The sequence below is a fragment of the Mytilus galloprovincialis genome, chromosome 1 (genome assembly GCF_965363235.1).
Source record: "Mytilus galloprovincialis chromosome 1, xbMytGall1.hap1.1, whole genome shotgun sequence".
Classification (NCBI taxonomy): Eukaryota; Metazoa; Mollusca; class Bivalvia; order Mytilida; family Mytilidae; genus Mytilus; species Mytilus galloprovincialis.
Genome location: NC_134838.1, coordinates 97937635 through 97959782, shown reverse-complemented (window position 1 = coordinate 97959782; position 22148 = coordinate 97937635). Strand labels below are relative to the sequence as shown.

The 22148-nt window shown below is 40.6% G+C and overlaps 1 protein-coding gene across 1 annotated transcript in view; it reads left to right on the top strand.

The window, feature by feature from the left end:
- LOC143046404 (phospholipid phosphatase 1-like) overlaps positions 1-21939 on the top strand; it is a 43264-nt gene extending 21325 nt beyond the window's left edge. The window contains exons 3-6 of the mRNA XM_076219560.1: positions 17102-17319; positions 17805-17925; positions 19784-19960; positions 21138-21939. Of these exons, the coding sequence (XP_076075675.1) occupies positions 17102-17319; positions 17805-17925; positions 19784-19960; positions 21138-21344 (723 nt within the window). The 3' untranslated portion in view covers positions 21345-21939. The remainder of the gene's footprint in view (positions 1-17101; positions 17320-17804; positions 17926-19783; positions 19961-21137) is intronic.
- The last annotated feature ends 209 nt before the right edge of the window (positions 21940-22148 follow it).

The window sequence follows — 22148 nt, the reverse complement described above, 5'->3', positions numbered from 1 at the left end:
CTTTTGGCCCATTGGATCCTAGCCCATTACCTACCATTTCCACCTAGTGGCTAAAAAAGTATTGCCGTAGGGAATTTTTTACACTCTTTTAAAAATTGGGGTAAGTCATTTTTTTTAAAAATCTAACTTTGGACCCATGGTGAAGACAAACCATGAGTTGTCCCACCTGGGCCTTTTGGCCCATTGGACCTTAGACTATTACCTATCATTTGCACCTAGTGGGTAAAAAAGTATTGACGTAGGGAATTTTTGACAGACTTGAAAATTTGGGGTAGGCATGTTAGACCCTTTAGACCTAAGTTCGGACCTATTGTGAAAACAAACTATGAGTTGTCCCACCTGGACCTTTTGGCCCATTCGACCCTAGCCTATTACCTACCATTTCAACCTAGTGGCTAAAAAAGTATTGCCGTAGGGAATTTTTTACACTCTTTTAAAAATTGGGGTAAGTCATTTTTTTTAAAATCTAACTTTGGACCCATGGTGAAGACAAACCATGAGTTGTCTCACCTGGGCCATTTGGCCCATTGGACCTTAGACCATTACCTATCATTTGCACCTAGTGGGTAAAAAAGTATTGCCGTAGGGAATTTTTGACAGACTTTTGAAAATTTGGGGTAGGCATGTTAGACCCTTTAGACCTAAGTTCGGACCTATGGTGAAGACAAACTATGAGTTGTCCCACCTGGACCTTTTGGCCCATTGGACCCTAGCCCATTACCTACCATTTCCACCTAGTGGCTAAAAAAGTATTGCCGTAGGGAATTTTTGACAGACTTTTGAAAATTTGGGGTAGGCATGTTAGACCCTTTAGACCTAAGTTCGGACCTATAGTGAAGACATATCAGACGTTAGCGAACAGCAGGAGAGAGACATCAACTTGCTGCTGATAAAAAAAAGTCCCGGCTGGTGTCGACCCAGACTTCGGACAAGTATGGTGAGACCGAGCTGTGCTACAGGTGCTTGAACCAGTTCACATTAGGGAGGCCCGGAGACCCACAGAGAGTTAAGATCGAGCTGCCCAAGATTATTAAGGAAGGGACCTACCAGACCTTTGACAACACTCGATGAGAGTCCCTTTCGTTGTGTATGCAAACTTTTAGTGTTTAACCGAGAGGGTTGAAACCAGGAATGATAAACCACATACGAAAGCCTACATACAAAAGCACATGCCTTCGTGATTCTGCTACCACATCAAGTGCTTTGACGACAGCGTGAATACCAAGGCACCGGTTCTGTATATCATGCAAAAGCCGGAAGAAGATGTGGCACAGGTCTTTGGTGAATGCCTTGAGACAGAAATCAAGGCCATTTACACCGAAAACAATATTATGAAGCATATGGTCTTGACGGACAAGAAAACCACCAGGAGGCCACGCAGTGCTGGTTGTGTGATTGTTCGCTTGGTGAGGACAAGGTTAAGGATTACTGCCACTTTACCGAAAAATACAGGGGCGCAGCACATAACCAGTGTAACCTGCAGAACAAAGTGCCAAAGATTATACATGTGTTTTTTCACAATCTGGCCGGGTATGACAGTCATCTGTTCACTAAGAACCTCGGATCGACACCGGGGCAGCTCAATTGCATTCCCAATTCGGAGGAAAAGTACATCTCGTTTATCAAGACATTCCAGGTGAGCGAGTACAAGATCAAAGACGGGGAAATGAAACCCCTCCACGAGAGTTTGAGGTTTGGACAGTCTCCAATTTATGAGTGCGAGCCTGAATAGCTTGGTGAACTCTAGTCCAACAGCAGCCTTCAAGAATACTCGAAAGGTATTTGGTAGAGGAGCGTTGGATCCCGAATTGTACCGGGCGATACCCGTGGAGTCCAAAAACGGTCGGAAAATCACACTGCGCGAGGTCATAGACAGGCGTAAGCTAGAATACATTGTGCGAACCCCGAAGATTTTGAGCTGGGAAGCAGGCTTATCAAAGGGAAGAAGCTAGACAAGAACGCACAGCTGACACTCATACAGGGCTACCTTGCGCAAGTTAAGAGACGAGGAGTGCCCAACCTACATAGCTATCCTGGTACTGTCACGACAATGGTATCAGCTGCGCCGGGCTCGACGCCTACATTGCGAAGAGTACCTGGCAGATAAGATTGTATACACGGGAAATGTCCGGGACGAAGCCAAGGAACATGTTTGGCCATCATTAATGGGAGACAAGCCAAGCTTACACTGAAGGATCCGAAATGGTATCAGGAGTTTTACAACAGAATGAGACATATCACAGACTCCATTGTTAAACTGCAGCCGGACCTTTATGAGCAGGCGAAAAATTCAAAGGAAAGTAGGGGCACCGACTACAACATCGATGGAAGTACGGTGAAATATGTAATTTGTAATTTGAAGAACAAGGTACTTATGGAGGCGTTTGATTACTTGACAGAACAGGACATTGAAGTTGGATCACTTGTAATTGACGGTATCGTGATTTACAAAGACAACGTGCCACCAGAACGACTTTCCTGGGTGCTCGCCGTTTGTTCACAGAGAGTCAAGGAGGTCAAGTGATGTGAAATCACCTTCACCAGACATGGATGAAGGCTGTGATATACCAGTTGAAGTGCTGGATATGGACGAAAGTTTACTCTTGCGACAGAGTGTGTACCCTGTTGATTATATGGATGGGTTCAAGCAACTTGAGGCAACCGAGCAACAAGACGAAGCATTGATGGCAGCGTTCGATTACCCGACGAGACAAGGTATTGAATTTAGATCGCTGGAGTTCAATGGCCGCACGATCAACAATGACAAGAAATCGCCGGGTGCTCACAGAGTCAAGGAAGTCATGGATGAAGGTAATGATAAACCTGTTGATGCGCCGGGGAAGTCTCTTGATGAGTGTTTACTCTTGCGAAAGGGTGTGTACCCTTATGACTATGTGGATGGGTTTAAAAAAACTCCAGGAGACCGAGTTGCCACCCAGGGAAGCATTCTACAATATCCTTATCGGTGTGGGAGTAAGCCATGCAGACTATGAATACGTGCAGCATCGGGAAAAAGATGGATATTACCAGCACGAAAGAGTATCATGACTTGTATCTGAAAACGGATGTACTCTTACTGTGCGGTGTGTTTGAGAACTTCAGAGATGTATGCTCGAAGCATTATGAACTTGATCCCACGTGGTACCTAACAGCACCAATACTTGCCTATGATGCGACATTGAAAACTACCGTAACAGTTGTGAAACTTAAGCTTTTATCGTACCCTAACATGCTTCTGATGCTTGAAAAAGGGATCAGAGGTGGGATAACAGTCGCGACGCAGCGGTATGCCAAAGTCAACAACCCTTATGTCGAAGGATTCATGCTGACAAGCCCACCAACTACTTGATGTATGCGGATACCGATAACCTGTCTGGATGGGATATGAGCAACTATCCACCGACCGGTTGCTTTGAATGGATTAACACCGAAGAAATGCCAACCTTGGAGACCCTTGTAGTGAAGACGACCAATGAATTGTATTGGAGGTAGACTTCGAATATCTCAAGGAACTTCATGACTACCACAATGACTACCCGCTTGCCCCGGAAACTGTACAGCTGAACAAAGTAAATAAACTGGTGCCAAACTTCGGAGACAAACTGAGGTATGTAGTACACTACGTCAACCTAAAACAGTATCTTGCGCTCAGACTCAAGCTCAGAAAACCACACGGTTATAAGTTTTAACCAGAGCCTATGGCTGAAGATTTATATTGATCTAATCACCGCGCTCAGAGCTGCTGCCACCACTGACTTTGAAAAAGAGTTTTTCAAGCTCATGAACAATGCGGTGTTGGAAAGACAATATAAAATATCCGCAAGAAGGTTGACGTCCGACTGGTTGCCAAAGAGAAAAAAGTGATGAAGCTCGTAACCAAACCCAACTTTGCTCGCCGGGTTATCTTCAGTGAGCATCTTGCAGCCATGCACAAGCGTAAGACCAAATAGAATTTGACAAGCCAATTAACCTTGACATAACTAAGACCTAATGGCGGACTATGTTTACAAGTACCTAAAGCCAACCAACCGTGACAAGGCAACCAACTGTTACACGGACACCGACAGTATCGTTTACAATGTCGAAACTCCAGATGTCTACAAAGACATTAACACGGGCGGCAGAAGTTCGGCACATCCAACTATCCGAGTGACCAAACTTCTGGTATCGAAGCTGGTCTAAACAGGAAAATTCTTGGAATGTTCAAGGATGAATGAGCCGGAGTTCCCATGACTGAGTCTTGGATTGCGGTCAAAGATATACGCGTTCAAGGTTGGCATGCGCGAAGCGAAGAGGGCTAAAGGAGTAAAGAAGTGCATCGTCAAAAATAAAATGACCTTGGCGACTACAAGAGATGCCTTGATAAGCACACAGTGAGCTACTGGACTATGAATACACAATCAAAAGTCATAGGCATCAGATATATACACTTGAGTGTCGCAAGTAAGCCCTATCAGCTAACGATGACAAGCGTCATATCATGCATGATGGAATTAGCACCTTTGCCCTTGGCCACTACAAAATCGTCAACCATAAATAAATGAGCGGCATATGGGTGAATAATTTAGTTCTCCCCTACAAACCCTTTCAAACACTCACCACGAAGATTCAACACTGTCGGGGTGCGGTCATGCCTGATACACTACTACCCAAGGTGTGACACACCGAATGTGGAACCTTAACCACGACAGCTGGAAGGATCGTGCAACTCACTTGGCGTGTTGGTAAAAGCGCAGACCGACAAAGTATTACTTTGACTCTTATGGATTGCCACCGCCCAACGAGATGGTAGACTATTTGTAGCCAGAGATCCGTTTCAACACTGATGAACTTCAGACGCGAGGGGATGTGGTGTGTGGTCACTTTTGTCTGTACGTGTTGAAGATGCTGACAATGGGAAAATCGTGGAAAATGCAATCTTTTCGCGCTATAAATAAATGGATAAGTTTGGATCCCATACAAGACAGCGTATATCCGTCTGGCGGATCGTGCAGCATTTCGATATGACAGACAATCGCATTACTAGCCTATGATATCCCAAGGACAGCTCGGATGCTGTGACAAAACGGTGGGTGACCAAGCAGTTGAAAGATGGTATAAAAGACAACAATGAGCTAGAGGCTGCGCTAAAAGAGATCTTGAAATAGCTCTCGAGGCGATGAAAAAACACCTTGTCGATATCGAGAAAAAAGTGGCAAAGTGTCTACCTTGCGGCACAGGAACTAGTGATCAAAGGATGGTATATGCAAAGAACTATGTGGATCTAAGCATGGCGGTTCTAGAGAAAATCAATACCATCGAATTGAAGGTGAAGTCTTATCACACGACGGACAGGAGCCAGCGCGAATCGAATCCCATATCTGAGGAGGACCTGCGTAACTATATGATAGGCCGGGCGGCTGTGTGGTCAACACTAGGGAAATGATGAATACGTCCTCTGTCCATCGGGGTGTGTATCCCTTCTCGAATATACATTTTTTTTTTGTCGCCAGTACGAAATCGCGGTGGTTTTATTGGAGGTATGCTGCCGTAAAGGTTCCAATACACCTTGTTTTCATGCTCCATGTGACTTGCGGTGACAGGGGTCATCTTGATGGAGCGGTGTTGGTGGTATTGTACTGGCGAACATGATCGTCCAGGACATCGATATAGGTACGCATGGATTTGGTTGAAAAGTATTTGAACATGTTGCAGTTCCAACGTTCGACAACAATCGACTTCTCTTCATTCTCGGCGGAGTTAAGCTCGATACCATGCTTTTGAAGCAGCTGCCTTACATCCTTCTTGTCAAACTCAGTACCATTGTCTGTCCATAGTTTCTTTGGCAGACGCAATTTGAAAACCGTTTGGAAATAAATAAACCCATCATAGATACCAGGACTAAATTTTATATATACGCCAGACGCATTCCGCACCGTCTACCCCTTCTTGTTCTTGAGTGGTATCAGTCAGCCATTTTTGGAGAAGACATCGATAATGCTCCGGTTGAATTTATTTTCCTTGTTGTCGCTGCAAAAAACACTCATATCGCCCAAGTCTCATCCACACCACACTACTATACCGAGTTTTTGAAACGTGCGTCGAACTGGTTTGTGCAACTCCTCAGCTAAATCATCGGTCCAGCGAACTTTTATTTTCTAAATACTCAGACCAAATCGAGTTTTGGTATCGATGATTGGTCCGATGATGCTGTGGTCCCTGCGTTCGCGTGTGGAAGGGTTGGGAATGATGTTAAGCGAAGCTAGCATAGCTTTGCCACATACGGAGTTACGGGCTGTTTTATCCTTGTGCTGGGCATATCAGAGATCGTGTTGATATGCAGCCTGGTAAACTCGATTAATGGGGTTTGACCAAGCTTTTCTGGGTGCATCAGGGAGCAGGTGCTTGCTAAGTTTAATCACTGGCCCGGTAAAGTTGTGTCCGGGTAGATGCATTTCCATGGGTGATCGGTTGATTAGTTTGTCCATGAACCCTGCAACAGTTGTAGCAACAAACTGAGACTTCATGGCACCACATACCTTGCAATTGCCAATTTCTCCGTCGCCCGTTCCTGGTCATTACCTCGCTGGGGTTAACTATGTCCGTCTTCCTACGACATTTCAAGCAAAAGTTTATCGCTATATTATTCAAATAAATGAACGTTGAAGACATTTCCTACAGTGCCAACACCCCCAACAGGAGCAATCACTACCTCCTACCGCAATCAGAAGGTTGATCATTGGGAGGTCGGACTGTGGTAAGACAACGCTGTTGAACAACATACTCCTGTGCGATGGATGGCTCGACTACGATCAATTGTACGTCTTCGGGAAATCGCTTCACCAGCCCATCTACCGGCTGTTGCAGCAAGCGCTGGAAACAGGCTTCACTAAGGAAGATATCCTAGACCTCGTACAGTGCAAAGGCAAGTCACCCTACTCGTTGATCGATGTGGTCAACGCCTTACCACCACCACGACACCCGAGTGGTATCGAAACTTTTTCTTCGAGCAAAGGTGCGATGAACTAAACCCCGGAAACTCCACCAAACCTCATTGTGTTCGACGACTTGATGCTTAGTAAAAATAAGCAGGTGTGAAGACTACTACGTGAGTAGTCGCCACAACATTGATTGTTTCAAACTGTGCCAGAACTACTTCAAACTGCCCCGCCAGTCTATCCGGGATAATGCCAACGTCCTATGCTTCTTCTAGCAGGACGCTAAGAATTTCGACCAAATCCGACGAGATCACTGCAATAATCTCACCAAGGAATAGTTTGACGCTCAGTGTAAGCATTGCTGGTCAAAGCCCTATAGATTTGTAACCATCGATATTAAAAGTACCAAGGCAAATGGAAAATATTGATGCAATTTGATGAGTTTTATAGGTATAGTATCAATAATGAATTGTTACAAAGATAACCCCTCGAAGTACAAGGATTCAGAGTTACTAGAGTATGCATTGTCAGAGATTAAAAAAGAACTGGAGCTAGAGTTCGAACCCCAGCCTAAGAAATACGAATGGCCCTGTAAATGTAAATTTGAGTCGGCCCCGGGCAAGGTAGGAAGACTGTGTTACAAGTGTGGTTGGATTGTGTTTTATTATTTTTGTCCCGATATGGATGAAAGTCTGTTGGCTATAAACATAATGGAAGATCCCAATGCCTACAACAACCCAAATGCCCGCCAAGACTATGTTCGGTCATCAGTACAGTCACCGATGCAAACCGCGTAAAGACGTATGTCTCAGACACTTGAATCTTCAGAAGATGGGCATTCGACCCACGCTTGAACTATCGCATATAATCAATCGACCGGAGGTCGACTAGGTATTCACACCAACACTATGGAGGCGTTTGAAGGCAATCGAAAGCGTTCACACCAACGCTTAGGTGCGTTCGAATGCGTTCCCACCAACACTTGAAGGCCTAGGGGCGTTTGTTCCAACGCTATAAATAAATGACGTTCATCAAAATCCCCGTCCCGAAGCAGCGTAAGGCACTCCCAAAGGAGTTGGATGAAACTAAGCGGAACATTCAATCCAGTAAAATGCAGCACCGCCTTGACAAGATTGGACCTTTCCAAAGTGTTCAAGCCTCAGTTGAGGCTCAGCGGAAAGCAGTTTAAAAAATCACCAAAACAATCGAAGATTTACCTCCAGTAGTCCCAGCCCTCTCTCCTCCAACGCCCGAGTCTGCCGACCTACTACCCATTGCACCACCTACAGACACCGTCCTCGGAACTCGAGCACAGCAGTATTTGCAGCTCAGTATGACTCCTTCCGCCGACCACACGGAAGTTCATCAGTTACTTTTGACGGCGATGATATTTTCGTGGATGGTGTGAGGTACAAAGGAACCCTTGGCATCTGGGAACTCATGGTGAAAAATAAACCATAATCGTTCGACGCCGACGACCTTGACGACTTTGCAGAGATCTTGAAAAGTTCCGGTGCCATGTATTAAGGAAATCCACCCTCTTGAAAACTGCGAAGACGAACAAGAGTTACAAGTTGAAGGAAATAGTATCCCACATCTATCAGAGGGATAAGTTTGGCATTGTGCTGCCATTTGTGTTTCGTCCTGCCAACTTCAAGCATCTTCCCGATCGCTTGGAACTGTGTGCTGTAGCTTAACGAGCAGGAAATTATGGTGTGCTCAAAGAAATTATTGATGCTATGAAAAGGAGTAGACATATCAGCATTGAGGAATATAAGGCGCTTCATCGTAGCATCCTATAAATAAATGTTGCAAATCAAGAAAGGTTTCGCTCAAAAGTACGACTACGGTGGTAGAGGACTGTTTGACACAGTAGCCTTGAAAGGTGTTGAAAAAGGGGCCTCCAAAACCGTCGACCATGTGGTTGGTAAAGTGGTATAAACCGTCTTCGACTTCGTCCAACGCTAAAAATACATACATTATGTCTGACATCCTCACAATCACCGAAGGATTGACTTCTGACGAAAGTCTTCAGGAATATCAGGTTCACGAATACGAACCTCAAGCTGGTGTCAACCTGAATAATCCAGGTGAAATCCTAATCAATATCAAAACCCAAGACTTATTCCTCCATCCCGCTGAAAGTTATCTTTTGGTAGAGCGGCGACTGCAAAAGAACGACGGTAGTGCATATGCTGATGCATATCTAGTGTATCTCATTCACAAGGGAATCATGTATATCTTCTCTCAGGCCAGCTAATCGAACATATCAACAACCCAGGCGTTGCCACCATCATGTTGGGAATATTGATTTATCACGACGATTTCTCTAAATCCCAAGGTCTCAACCAGCTGTGGTGCAAGGATTCATCTACTGAAGACGAGGCAGAAAACACAGGGTTTGCAGCACGTTATGGTAACATTATCCCCAAACCTGCCAACAAAGGATCTTTGTCATTCAACATACCCCTGAGACACATTTTTGGCTTTTCAGACGACTACGACAAGATCAACACCGTCTTGTGATAAGAGCGGCAAATTTACACCTTCGGTAGGGTCTTAGACGGCTATACAGAAGGGGAACACATTGTAAGTATCATCTACATCATCAGCATCCTGGCAAACAGCGATAGTATCTATGGGAGTTATGTGAACGGAAACCAGCAATCCAACATCTACAGTTTCTTTCCCGGCGTCGATCCTGGTATGAAGAACCCCCAAAAAACCTGGTGTACTTACCAGTGACCCTGAAAACCATCAATCGCATGTGCAGTTATCTTACCGATCAGGATGGTACCCCCATCAATCTCCGCGGCGAACACCTCACTATCTTCTAAGGGAATAAATAAATGACTTATCACGAACATGGTTTGAACTTGACAAAAGGTCAAGTTAATAAACTACAATGGGCTGCCAAGAAAGATTGTCAAGTCTCCATTCGTTTGTCCCATGCAAACCTGCAATGCGAACACAAGATGTGACTCACCTCTCGGCAGGTTCAAAAGATTAAGAAGCTTCTCCAAAAATGTACTGGTGGTATGAATCTGGAGCTGAATACCACGCAGATAAAGGAAAACATGCAAAAAGTAGGGGATACCTACTCATGTTTGGAGGGTTGGCAATGAGGGCACTTCACATGGTAGCTAAAACCATTCTACCTGCCTTGGGTATTGGAGCCTTGATTGCTTTGGGTGGTGTACCCGTCAACAAGGTATTGGGGTCTGGATTGTACCTGAAACGTGGTGGATGCGTTTGAAATTTTAAGATATTTTAATTCTGGTATCTATGATATCTGTGAGTTTATTTGCACAGTGAATCTAAGGAGTAACGATCTCTACCTCAAACCTACAAACGCCAGGATCACCAATCGTGATGGACTTTACTTGAGGCGTGCACGTGGTCAGCAATTCAACGACGAAGCCGGTCTGATTTTAGGTGCTACCAGCACCTTCAAAGACACCCCCTCCTCGGTACGCTCCTATAAATAAATGGGTGATTTAGATTCTGGGTACCGGCAAACTAGAGATTTCTACCTCCTGAGCCTTATTCTCTCTCTGATCAGACATATTTGAAAACTTACTTGTGTTTATTATGTGGCTTTTTTTCTTTTCTTACACAAAGGCACATTGGTAGGTAATGATTTAAGGTCAAATTGGCCAAATGCCCAGGTGGGACAACTCATAGTTTGTCTTCACCATAGGTCCGAACTTAGGTCTTAAGGGTCTAACATTTTTAACCCACATTTTCAAAAGTCTGTCAAAAATTCCCTACGGCAATACTTTTTTAGCCACTAGGTGCAAATGATAGGTAATGGCCTAGGGTCCAATGGGCCAAAAGGTCCAGGTGGGACAATTCATAGTTTGTCTTCACCATAGGTCCGAACTTAGGTCGAAAGGGTCTAACATGCCTACCCCAAATTTTCAAAAGTCTGTCAAAAATTCCCTACGGCAATACTTTTTTACCCACTAGGTGCAAATGATAGGTAATGGTCTAAGGTCCAATGGGCCAAATGGCCCAGGTGGGACAACTCATGGTTTGTCTTCACCATGGGTCCAAAGTTAGATTTTAAAAAAAATGCCTTACCCCAATTTTTAAAAGAGTGTTAAAAATTCCCTACGGCAATACTTTTTTACCCACTAGGTGGAAATGGTAGGTAATGGGCTAGGGTCCAATGGGCCAAAAGGTCCAGGTGGGACAACTCATAGTTTGTCTTCACCATAGGTCCGAACTTAGGTCGAAAGGGTCTAACATGCCTACCCCAAATTTTCAAAAGTCTGTCAAAAATTCCCTACGGCAATACTTTTTTACCCACTAGGTGCAAATGATAGGTAATGGTCTAAGGTCCAATGGGCCAAATGGTCCAGGTGGGACAACTCATAGTTTGTCTTCACCATAGGTCCGAACTTAGGTCGAAAGGGTCTAACATGCCTACCCCAAATTTTCAAAAGTCTGTCAAAAATTCCCTCCGGCAATACTTTTTTACCCACTAGGTGCAAATGATAGGTAATGGTCTAAGGTCCAATGGGCCAAATGGCCCAGGTGGGACAACTCATGGTTTGTCTTCACCATGGGTCCAAAGTTAGATTTAAAAAAAAATGCCTTACCCCAATTTTTAAAAGAGTGTAAAAAATTCCCTACGGCAATACTTTTTTACCCACTAGGTGGAAATGGTAGGTAATGGGCTAGGGTCCAATGGGCCAAAAGGTCCAGGTGGGACAACTCATAGTTTGTCTTCACCATAGGTCCGAACTTAGGTCGAAAGGGTCTAACATGCCTACCCCAAATTTTCAAAAGTCTGTCAAAAATTCCCTACGGCAATACTTTTTTACCCACTAGGTGCAAATGATAGGTAATGGTCTAAGGTCCAATGGGCCAAATGGCCCAGGTGGGACAACTCATGGTTTGTCTTCACCATGGGTCCAAAGTTAGATTTTAAAAAAAATGCCTTACCCCAATTTTTAAAAGAGTGTAAAAAATTCCCTACGGCAATACTTTTTTACCCACTAGGTGGAAATGGTAGGTAATGAGCTAGGGTCCAATGGGCCAAAAGGTCCAGTTGGGACAACTTATAGTTTGTCTTCACCATAGGTCCGAACTTAGGTCGAAAGGGTCTAACATGCCTACCCCAAATTTTCAAAAGTCTGTCAAAAATTTCCTACGGCAATACTTTTTTACCCACTAGGTGCAAATGATAGGTAATGGTCTAAGGTCCAATGGGCCAAATGGTCCAGGTGGGACAACTCATAGTTTGTCTTCACCATAGGTCCGAACTTAGGTCGAAAGGGTCTAACATGCCTACCCCAAATTTTCAAAAGTCTGTCAAAAATTCCCTACGGTAATACTTTTTTACCCTCTAGGTGCAAATGATAGGTAATGGTCTAAGGTCCAATGGGCCAAATGGCCCAGGTGGGACAACTCATGGTTTGTCTTCACCATGGGTCCAAAGTTAGATTTTAAAAAAAATGCCTTACCCCAATTTTTAAAAGAGTGTAAAAAATTCCCTACGGCAATACTTTTTTACCCACTAGGTGGAAATGGTAGGTAATGAGCTAGGGTCCAATGGGCCAAAAGGTCCAGTTGGGACAACTTATAGTTTGTCTTCACCATAGGTCCGAACTTAGGTCGAAAGGGTCTAACATGCCTACCCCAAATTTTCAAAAGTCTGTCAAAAATTTCCTACGGCAATACTTTTTTACCCACTAGGTGCAAATGATAGGTAATGGTCTAAGGTCCAATGGGCCAAATGGTCCAGGTGGGACAACTCATAGTTTGTCTTCACCATAGGTCCGAACTTAGGTCGAAAGGGTCTAACATGCCTACCCCAAATTTTCAAAAGTCTGTCAAAAATTCCCTACGGTAATACTTTTTTACCCACTAGGTGCAAATGATAGGTAATGGTCTAAGGTCCAATGGGCCAAATGGCCCAGGTGGGACAACTCATGGTTTGTCTTCACCATGGGTCCAAAGTTAGATTTTAAAAAAAATGCCTTACCCCAATTTTTAAAAGAGTGTAAAAAATTCCCTACGGCAATACTTTTTTACCCACTAGGTGGAAATGGTAGGTAATGAGCTAGGGTCCAATGGGCCAAAAGGTCCAGTTGGGACAACTCATAGTTTGTCTTCACCATAGGTCCGAACTTAGGTCGAAAGGGTCTAACATGCCTACCCCAAATTTTCAAAAGTCTGTCAAAAATTTCCTACGGCAATACTTTTTTACCCACTAGGTGCAAATGATAGGTAATGGTCTAAGGTCCAATGGGCCAAATGGTCCAGGTGGGACAACTCATAGTTTGTCTTCACCATAGGTCCGAACTTAGGTCGAAAGGGTCTAACATGCCTACCCCAAATTTTCAAAAGTCTGTCAAAAATTCCCTACGGTAATACTTTTTTACCCACTAGGTGCAAATGATAGGTAATGGTCTAAGGTCCAATGGGCCAAATGGCCCAGGTGGGACAACTCATGGTTTGTCTTCACCATGGGTCCAAAGTTAGATTTAAAAAAAAATGCCTTACCCCAATTTTTAAAAGAGTGTAAAAAATTCCCTACGGCAATACTTTTTTACCCACTAGGTGGAAATGGCAGGTAATGGGCTAGGGTCCAATGGGCCAAAAGGTCCAGGTGGGACAACTCATAGTTTGTCTTCACCATAGGTCCGAACTTAGGTCGAAAGGGTCTAACATGCCTACCCCAAATTTTCAAAAGGCTGTCAAAAATTCCCTACGGCAATACTTTTTTACCCACTAGGTGCAAATGATAGGTAATGGTCTAAGGTCCAATGGGCCAAATGGTCCAGGTGGGACAACTCATAGTTTGTCTTCACCATAGGTCCGAACTTAGGTCGAAAGGGTCTAACATGCCTACCCCAAATTTTCAAAAGTCTGTCAAAAATTCCCTACGGTAATACTTTTTTACCCACTAGGTGCAAATGATAGGTAATGGTCTAAGGTCCAATGGGCCAAATGGCCCAGGTGGGACAACTCATGGTTTGTCTTCACCATGGGTCCAAAGTTAGATTTTAAAAAAAATGCCTTACCCCAATTTTTAAAAGAGTGTAAAAAATTCCCTACGGCAATACTTTTTTACCCACTAGGTGGAAATGGTAGGTAATGAGCTAGGGTCCAATGGGCCAAAAGGTCCAGTTGGGACAACTCATAGTTTGTCTTCACCATAGGTCCGAACTTAGGTCGAAAGGGTCTAACATGCCTACCCCAAATTTTCAAAAGTCTGTCAAAAATTTCCTACGGCAATACTTTTTTACCCACTAGGTGCAAATGATAGGTAATGGTCTAAGGTCCAATGGGCCAAATGGTCCAGGTGGGACAACTCATAGTTTGTCTTCACCATAGGTCCGAACTTAGGTCGAAAGGGTCTAACATGCCTACCCCAAATTTTCAAAAGTCTGTCAAAAATTCCCTACGGTAATACTTTTTTACCCACTAGGTGCAAATGATAGGTAATGGTCTAAGGTCCAATGGGCCAAATGGCCCAGGTGGGACAACTCATGGTTTGTCTTCACCATGGGTCCAAAGTTAGATTTAAAAAAAAATGCCTTACCCCAATTTTTAAAAGAGTGTAAAAAATTCCCTACGGCAATACTTTTTTACCCACTAGGTGGAAATGGCAGGTAATGGGCTAGGGTCCAATGGGCCAAAAGGTCCAGGTGGGACAACTCATAGTTTGTCTTCACCATAGGTCCGAACTTAGGTCGAAAGGGTCTAACATGCCTACCCCAAATTTTCAAAAGGCTGTCAAAAATTCCCTACGGCAATACTTTTTTACCCACTAGGTGCAAATGATAGGTAATGGTCTAAGGTCCAATGGGCCAAATGGTCCAGGTGGGACAACTCATAGTTTGTCTTCACCATAGGTCCGAACTTAGGTCGAAAGGGTCTAACATGCCTACCCCAAATTTTCAAAAGTCTGTCAAAAATTCCCTACGGTAATACTTTTTTACCCACTAGGTGCAAATGATAGGTAATGGTCTAAGGTCCAATGGGCCAAATGGCCCAGGTGGGACAACTCATGGTTTGTCTTCACCATGGGTCCAAAGTTAGATTTTAAAAAAAATGCCTTACCCCAATTTTTAAAAGAGTGTAAAAAATTCCCTACGGCAATACTTTTTTACCCACTAGGTGGAAATGGTAGGTAATGAGCTAGGGTCCAATGGGCCAAAAGGTCCAGTTGGGACAACTCATAGTTTGTCTTCACCATAGGTCCGAACTTAGGTCGAAAGGGTCTAACATGCCTACCCCAAATTTTCAAAAGTCTGTCAAAAATTTCCTACGGCAATACTTTTTTACCCACTAGGTGCAAATGATAGGTAATGGTCTAAGGTCCAATGGGCCAAATGGTCCAGGTGGGACAACTCATAGTTTGTCTTCACCATAGGTCCGAACTTAGGTCGAAAGGGTCTAACATGCCTACCCCAAATTTTCAAAAGTCTGTCAAAAATTCCCTACGGTAATACTTTTTTACCCACTAGGTGCAAATGATAGGTAATGGTCTAAGGTCCAATGGGCCAAATGGCCCAGGTGGGACAACTCATGGTTTGTCTTCACCATGGGTCCAAAGTTAGATTTAAAAAAAAATGCCTTACCCCAATTTTTAAAAGAGTGTAAAAAATTCCCTACGGCAATACTTTTTTACCCACTAGGTGGAAATGGCAGGTAATGGGCTAGGGTCCAATGGGCCAAAAGGTCCAGGTGGGACAACTCATAGTTTGTCTTCACCATAGGTCCGAACTTAGGTCGAAAGGGTCTAACATGCCTACCCCAAATTTTCAAAAGGCTGTCAAAAATTCCCTACGGCAATACTTTTTTACCCACTAGGTGCAAATGATAGGTAATGGTCTAAGGTCCAATGGGCCAAATGGCCCAGGTGGGACAACTTCACCATAAGTCCAAAGGTAGGTTTCTTTTATAAATTCCTAATTTATATTTTCCGTGCACACCATACATTAAGTACAACAAATAAACCTTTCGTATAATCAAATGTGAGCGAATTCTGCTTGTTCAAAAGTAGAATCTTTTGTCAAAACAAATTTGTCTGACAAAAAAATAGCAAAGCACGAGTGCAATTTTCTATTCTTGTAATGCAAAACTATTGATACTTTTTAGGAACTACTTGACAGGATGCCGAGACTATGGAAAGCTATTTCTTGCAATATGACAAATTAATTTCTTAGGGAAAATTCGATACCATGTAACAACAATTTTGCATGCATTTAAATAATTTCATAGCTATTTACGATTCTACAAGCACTGTTAAAAATTTAATGCGTGCAGCACGCTGTTTGGTATACGGAAAGCGAATACTATTGTCTCTGAAATAATGAACTGGAAATAACATGTAAATTGAAAAAAAAACATTGAATAGTGTCTTTGGCTGCTCAATCATATATTAAAACAGATTATTTTGTGTATTATATATATATATCAATAAAAACATTTTTTAGTACGTTTGAATCTTATGCAACTTTTGGGTTTTTAGACATATCTGAAAACTGGCTGCTAGCGAAGTGGCTGCTAGCGAGTGGCTGCTAGCTTGAGCCTGGTTCTGGCAGTTGTAATTTGTTTTGTTTATTTATCTATTAATGAACCACAAACTAATTTCTGTCATTGTTACTTGAACTGAAAAGAAAATTGGTTAAAATGAATGAACTTAAAAAGGTGAAAGAATTCGTATTCAGTAAGTAAAAGTAAGCACACGACTAATTAGGGTGACATAAGTCTAAGCTAAAAATAGTTTGATTTATATCTGCAATAAATTATAATATCATACTTGAGTTTATTCATATAACATTATCTTTGAATTACCAAACGTATTTTAGATACTAGGTTTTATCTTATTTTTCTGAAACTAGACACTTCCTCCATTTCAGTGACATAATTTAAACAATGAAATTCAATTACTTGTGGTTGAAGATTGGCAATATGTAATACAAATTTGTCAATCTTTATATCTCTCAGTTTTCCTCTATTTTAGTTAGTGATTATCATACAAGTAAGTGGTTTAGCTAGCTATAAAACCAGGTTTAATCCACCATTTTCTACATAAAAAAAATGCCTATACGAAGTCAGGATGTCGTTTGATGTGTTTTACCATTTGATAGGGGAATATCCGATTTGAATTTTCCTCGGTGTTCGGTATTTTTGTGATTTTTCTTTTTTAACTTTTCTTTCAGTTTATGCTTAATGAATCTGAGAGATACCGGGTAACTAGAAAGACCGACCACGTGAACAAATATCTGGTTGTATTTCTGAAGATCTCGTGTGCCTATGCATTTGGGTTTACTATTATAGAACTGATAATTCAGGGAGCCAAACCAGCTATTGGACGCTTACGGCCACATTTTTTCGATGTTTGTAAGCCAGATTTTTCAAAGATTGATTGCACTAAAGGGTAACTTTGAGTTTCATAATTTTATTTACATATAATGAGAGCTTCATAACGAAATGTAATGCATTAGAAGAATAGAGAAATTGAATATAATCAAGTAATTTTTTTTTCATATTTTGCATGCTAAGTAACCTGATTAAAAGGTTTTTTTTAATCAGTTTATGAATCAGTTTCCCTACACTATAACTTGAACTTCATAATTTTATACATATACAATTAAATCTGTTTAACAAAATGTAATTCATTTAAAATCACAAGGCTGAAAAAAGAAATTTGATTTATAATCAAGAAAATAAAAAAAATCTTCTTCATATTTTCCATGCTAAGCTAAGCAACCAGATTAAAAGTGTATTATTGAAATCAGTTTGTGAATAAGTTTCCGTTTACCAAATCCTTTAACAGGTTTAATGAAATGAATATTTGTTTGAATTTGAAGTTTAGAATTTATAATAGAGAATCCTGTAAAAAATTATATTTTTCATTTACAGATATATAACGGATTATAACTGTACAAATGCTAACATTAGTGATAAACTGGACAGAGAGAGCAGATTGTCCTTTCCATCTGGACACGCTGGATTTGCTATGTACAGTGCTATTTTCACGGCGGTAAGTAGTTTAAACATAATTTATCTAAAATGACAAATGGATTAGCCACAAGTTTTTCAACTTATTAACGTCTTCTCCAATAAGAAGAAAAACTAAAGCGGTAAGTATCCATGTAGACACCTCAAATTTACATACTACATTGTCAAAATAGAAACACATCCCCTGCATTCTTATATAAATTTCGTTTATTCGATTTATGTTGATCGTATCTATCCCGTTGAAATTGAAATATTGGATGCCACAAATACAGCAAAGTCTGCTTCATATCTCCGCCTACATAAAGAAATTGATGTGTAATGAGGATCGTCTGAGAACTAAGCTTTACGACACGATAAAGGATTTCAAAACAGGCAAAAGGTACCAAAAGAACATTCTAACTGATCAGTAAAAAAATAAAGTGACAAGTTTCCATTTATTAAAAAAATCATTTTTGTGAAGCTAAATCCCAACAGCATGTGGAAAATATATCTCCCTGTTGATACGATATTCCAGCTAGGACTTTAGTTTTCGATCATGATTTCTTTGATTGAGTATTGCTGGTTACAAGGAAGCTGATAAACCAACGGTTTCTACATATCCGCCATACTCCTAGATTTAGACGTCACTGAATGCGTCTTATCACCTAATGTTTTACTTCCCATGAGCACTACCACGGGTACCTCTTGTGGAACAATAACTTCTAACCCTTCGGGAGAACAAGAGCTAGCCGGCATTTGGTGGGAATTGGATTGCTTAATCTCTATACTAGTTTTCTGCGCAACTGCTAATTTTTCGATTGTTTTCATTTGCATATAGTTTTTTTCTGTTTTTCTTTGAATTATATGTTGGCTTCCTTGGTAATGCTTAGTCCGTTGCTGTGTGTGTTACATTTTAATGTTGTGTCGTTGTTCTCCTCTAATATTTAATGCGTTTCCCTCAGTTTTAGTTTGTTACCCCGATTTTGTTTTTTGTCCATAAATTTATGAGTTTTGAACAGCGGTATACTACTGTTGCCTTTAGCTCCCATCTTGTAGGCATTACAAACAGGAATGATCACAATATAACTCTTTCTGGGGATTTCAGATTTAGAACACTGTAATTGTTATCAACCAAGGTTGCAAGTCTCTCGTAAGTGTACCTTTGTCCTTTCTTTCTTTCTTTTTTTATTGTGCTACGGCTTATTTTGGTTTTGATGTTCCGAATGTTTGATTTTTAACGTTGTCTCTTTGACACATTCCCTATTTCCATTCTCAATTTTATTGATGAAAGCAACTTATTAAACAACATGTGCCGCTCAAACGGAAATGAGCATCATATGCTTATACTAATGGTTGCTAATATTGTGCTTCAATCACCCACGTAAAATGAATTCAATTTTGAAATCTACGTGATTAAGAATTCATCGATGTTAAACTGTCCATCTGGTAGATATAATTAACATGTGTGTTAAGAAAATACCCGGTACTTGAAAGTACAAAGATTTTAAATTGAAATTTTAATCACACATTCCTGATTATGTATGTGTAGGTAGTGGTTGCATATACTTTGTTCTATGCGAGGTTAATTGAGAAAATAACCTCTACCTTCTAGTCTTGATAAACCAGATATACAAGGTTTAAACTAATCAACGAGTAAAAAAAGAATTTAATTATACAAAGTCACTTTGTATATAATAGAATGAAACGAAACATCAAAATGAAGTTACTTTTTGAAAATTGTTTTTTAAAGATTAGTTTTCATCTCAATTTCACTCTATATGAACAAGGTTGAGTGTAACTTAAACGAATCCAAATTTATTTGACCGTATCTGATATGATACTTATGAATGGAAACGTGTCGATATAAATAATTTATCTGTAATAATCTTTTTTGTTTTTAGTTATATATGGAAAAACAGGTAACCCTTCAATGTTCTGCCGTTGCAAAATGTTTCACCCAGACAGCTATGGTTTTGTTGGCTTTAATGTGTGCTGTTACACGCCTGTATGACAACCGACATCACGTGTCAGATATTGTAGCTGGTTGCGTTTTAGGTGTTGTAATTGGAGTTTATATGGTAATATTTAGTTTATGTCATTCCAAAACTGTTCAAGCTCTTCTTTAAATATGAAAACAACACGGTATAAATTGCATGCGTCCGAAGTGCTCCTCTTGATTTTTCTTCATCATGAACGCTCAAAGCCTAATATTTGAAATTCAAGGATGTATAAGAACCGAACAGTTGAAGAGCTAGATAACCAAAACAAAAAGGCATAAAAATAAAAGACAAATCCTTAACCAACACAACACAACCCAACCCGACCCTATCATATCCTTCTCCAACTTAATGTTAACAAACGTAACCCAACCGATCATGATTGATTTAATGAGATTTTCATTGATTTTGAATATAAAATTAACTCCTAAAGATTCGAAAAAAATCAAATCATGTTGTTAGTGCCTTTTAGGCAATCGCCTTTACAACACTAAAATCATACTATCTCCGACATTTCTTATATTCTAACTTTTCCCTCATTTACATGTAAAGGGTATATATAAAGGTGAACTCGGGATAGGTTGACAAATTCTTGTTTCACTTAAAAGATAAGTGTGCTCTGTTAGGATACTAGTACTTGAGCTAATGAACAGTTTAATCAATAAATGGTTGAGTATCTAGGGTAGGAGTATTGGATTTTCAATATCAAATTGAGTTCAAACTTGTATTCACCCCAAAACAGACTTAAACTTGGAATAGCTTTTACTATTCGAATGAAAAGCCAGAAAAATAATCATTTCTTTTGGTTTTTAAATCATTTGATAAGTTAGCTGTGTCTGTGGTATTGTGGCTTGTTTTCGAAAGCTTTTAGAAACAAAGAATAAAATAAACAATCCATAAAATTGAGAATCGAAATGGGGAATGTGTCAAAGCGACAACAACTCAACCATAGAGCAGACAACAGCCGAAGGCCACTAATGGGTCTGCAATGTAGCGAGAAACAACCGCACCCGGAGGCGTCCTTCAGCTGACCCCTAAACAAATATGTATAGTAGTTCACCGATAATGGACGTCATACCAAACTCCGAATTATACACAAGAAACTAGAATTAAAACTCATACAAGACAAACAAAGACCAGAGGCTCCTGACAAGAGGCCAGCGTCTCATTTATACTGTCGAAATTGCAAAAAGGCAGCTTTAGCTCTTCTTTTTTCTTGAACAAAATGTATTTCAAATGTATGTTTGGTTTATTTCAGTTTAAGGTCCTTGGAGAGAAAGCTTTACGTTCACGTACACTTCATTTAAAAATTCCATTTTTAATGCGAAAGCAACACCATCGAAAAGGGGAGATTTCTACTCCGACGCCACTGTTGAGTCAAACATGTTCATCGTCATCAACCACAGAGATGAACCATTACTTCATTGGTCGTGATGGAAAGGAATCTAATTTGAGTAATGTCTGATTAACGTAATGTGAAATAGGTTTTTTTAGTTATGTAACGAATAGACAATACTCATTTATTTGAATTGACCGATGGAGATTCTATTGTTATTCAAGAAAAGATCCAAATATGAATTTAATTTCCGTTATAGGAATTTCTTTCTGAGACTAAATATTGTCCTATGAAATGTGCTGTTTAAAAAACAAACCGCAACACAGACTCTATTGATGAAACAACGCATCCATGTGTCATCGATGACACGTTTCTTTGTGATTAGAAACTAATAGGACGAAATGCAGTAAAAGTTACATACATAAACTAGAGGAACAAATAACACAAGCGGAACACATGAAGATACAACCACATTTTTCAATGACTCCAATGAAGACACAAAATAAGAATCAAACGATTAATCCGTTTATGAAAAAGAATAACACATCATAGAATTTCGAACGCTAGCATGTGCTGCTACAGAGCGCAAGCGTTACATTTGTGTAACAATTATCTAAAAGAATTGACAGATTTGTAAATATACAGTTGTTATAATATTTCATAATATTTATGTTACTTGTTACATTGATTTTCAAATAAAGAAAGACATTGAATGTATGTATAATGTATTTTACATATTTCTTTTAGTTATTACGTAATTGTTTTCCAATTTAAAAACTTCTCCCACGTAATATATGCACACCTTTAGGTTTAACTATAAGTACAGATTATATCACACCATCTACTATGAGTCTTTCAGCATTATTATGAATATTTATAACTTATACTGAAAAAGATGGAAAATCCAAAGTTATATTAAGGAAACAGTAGTAA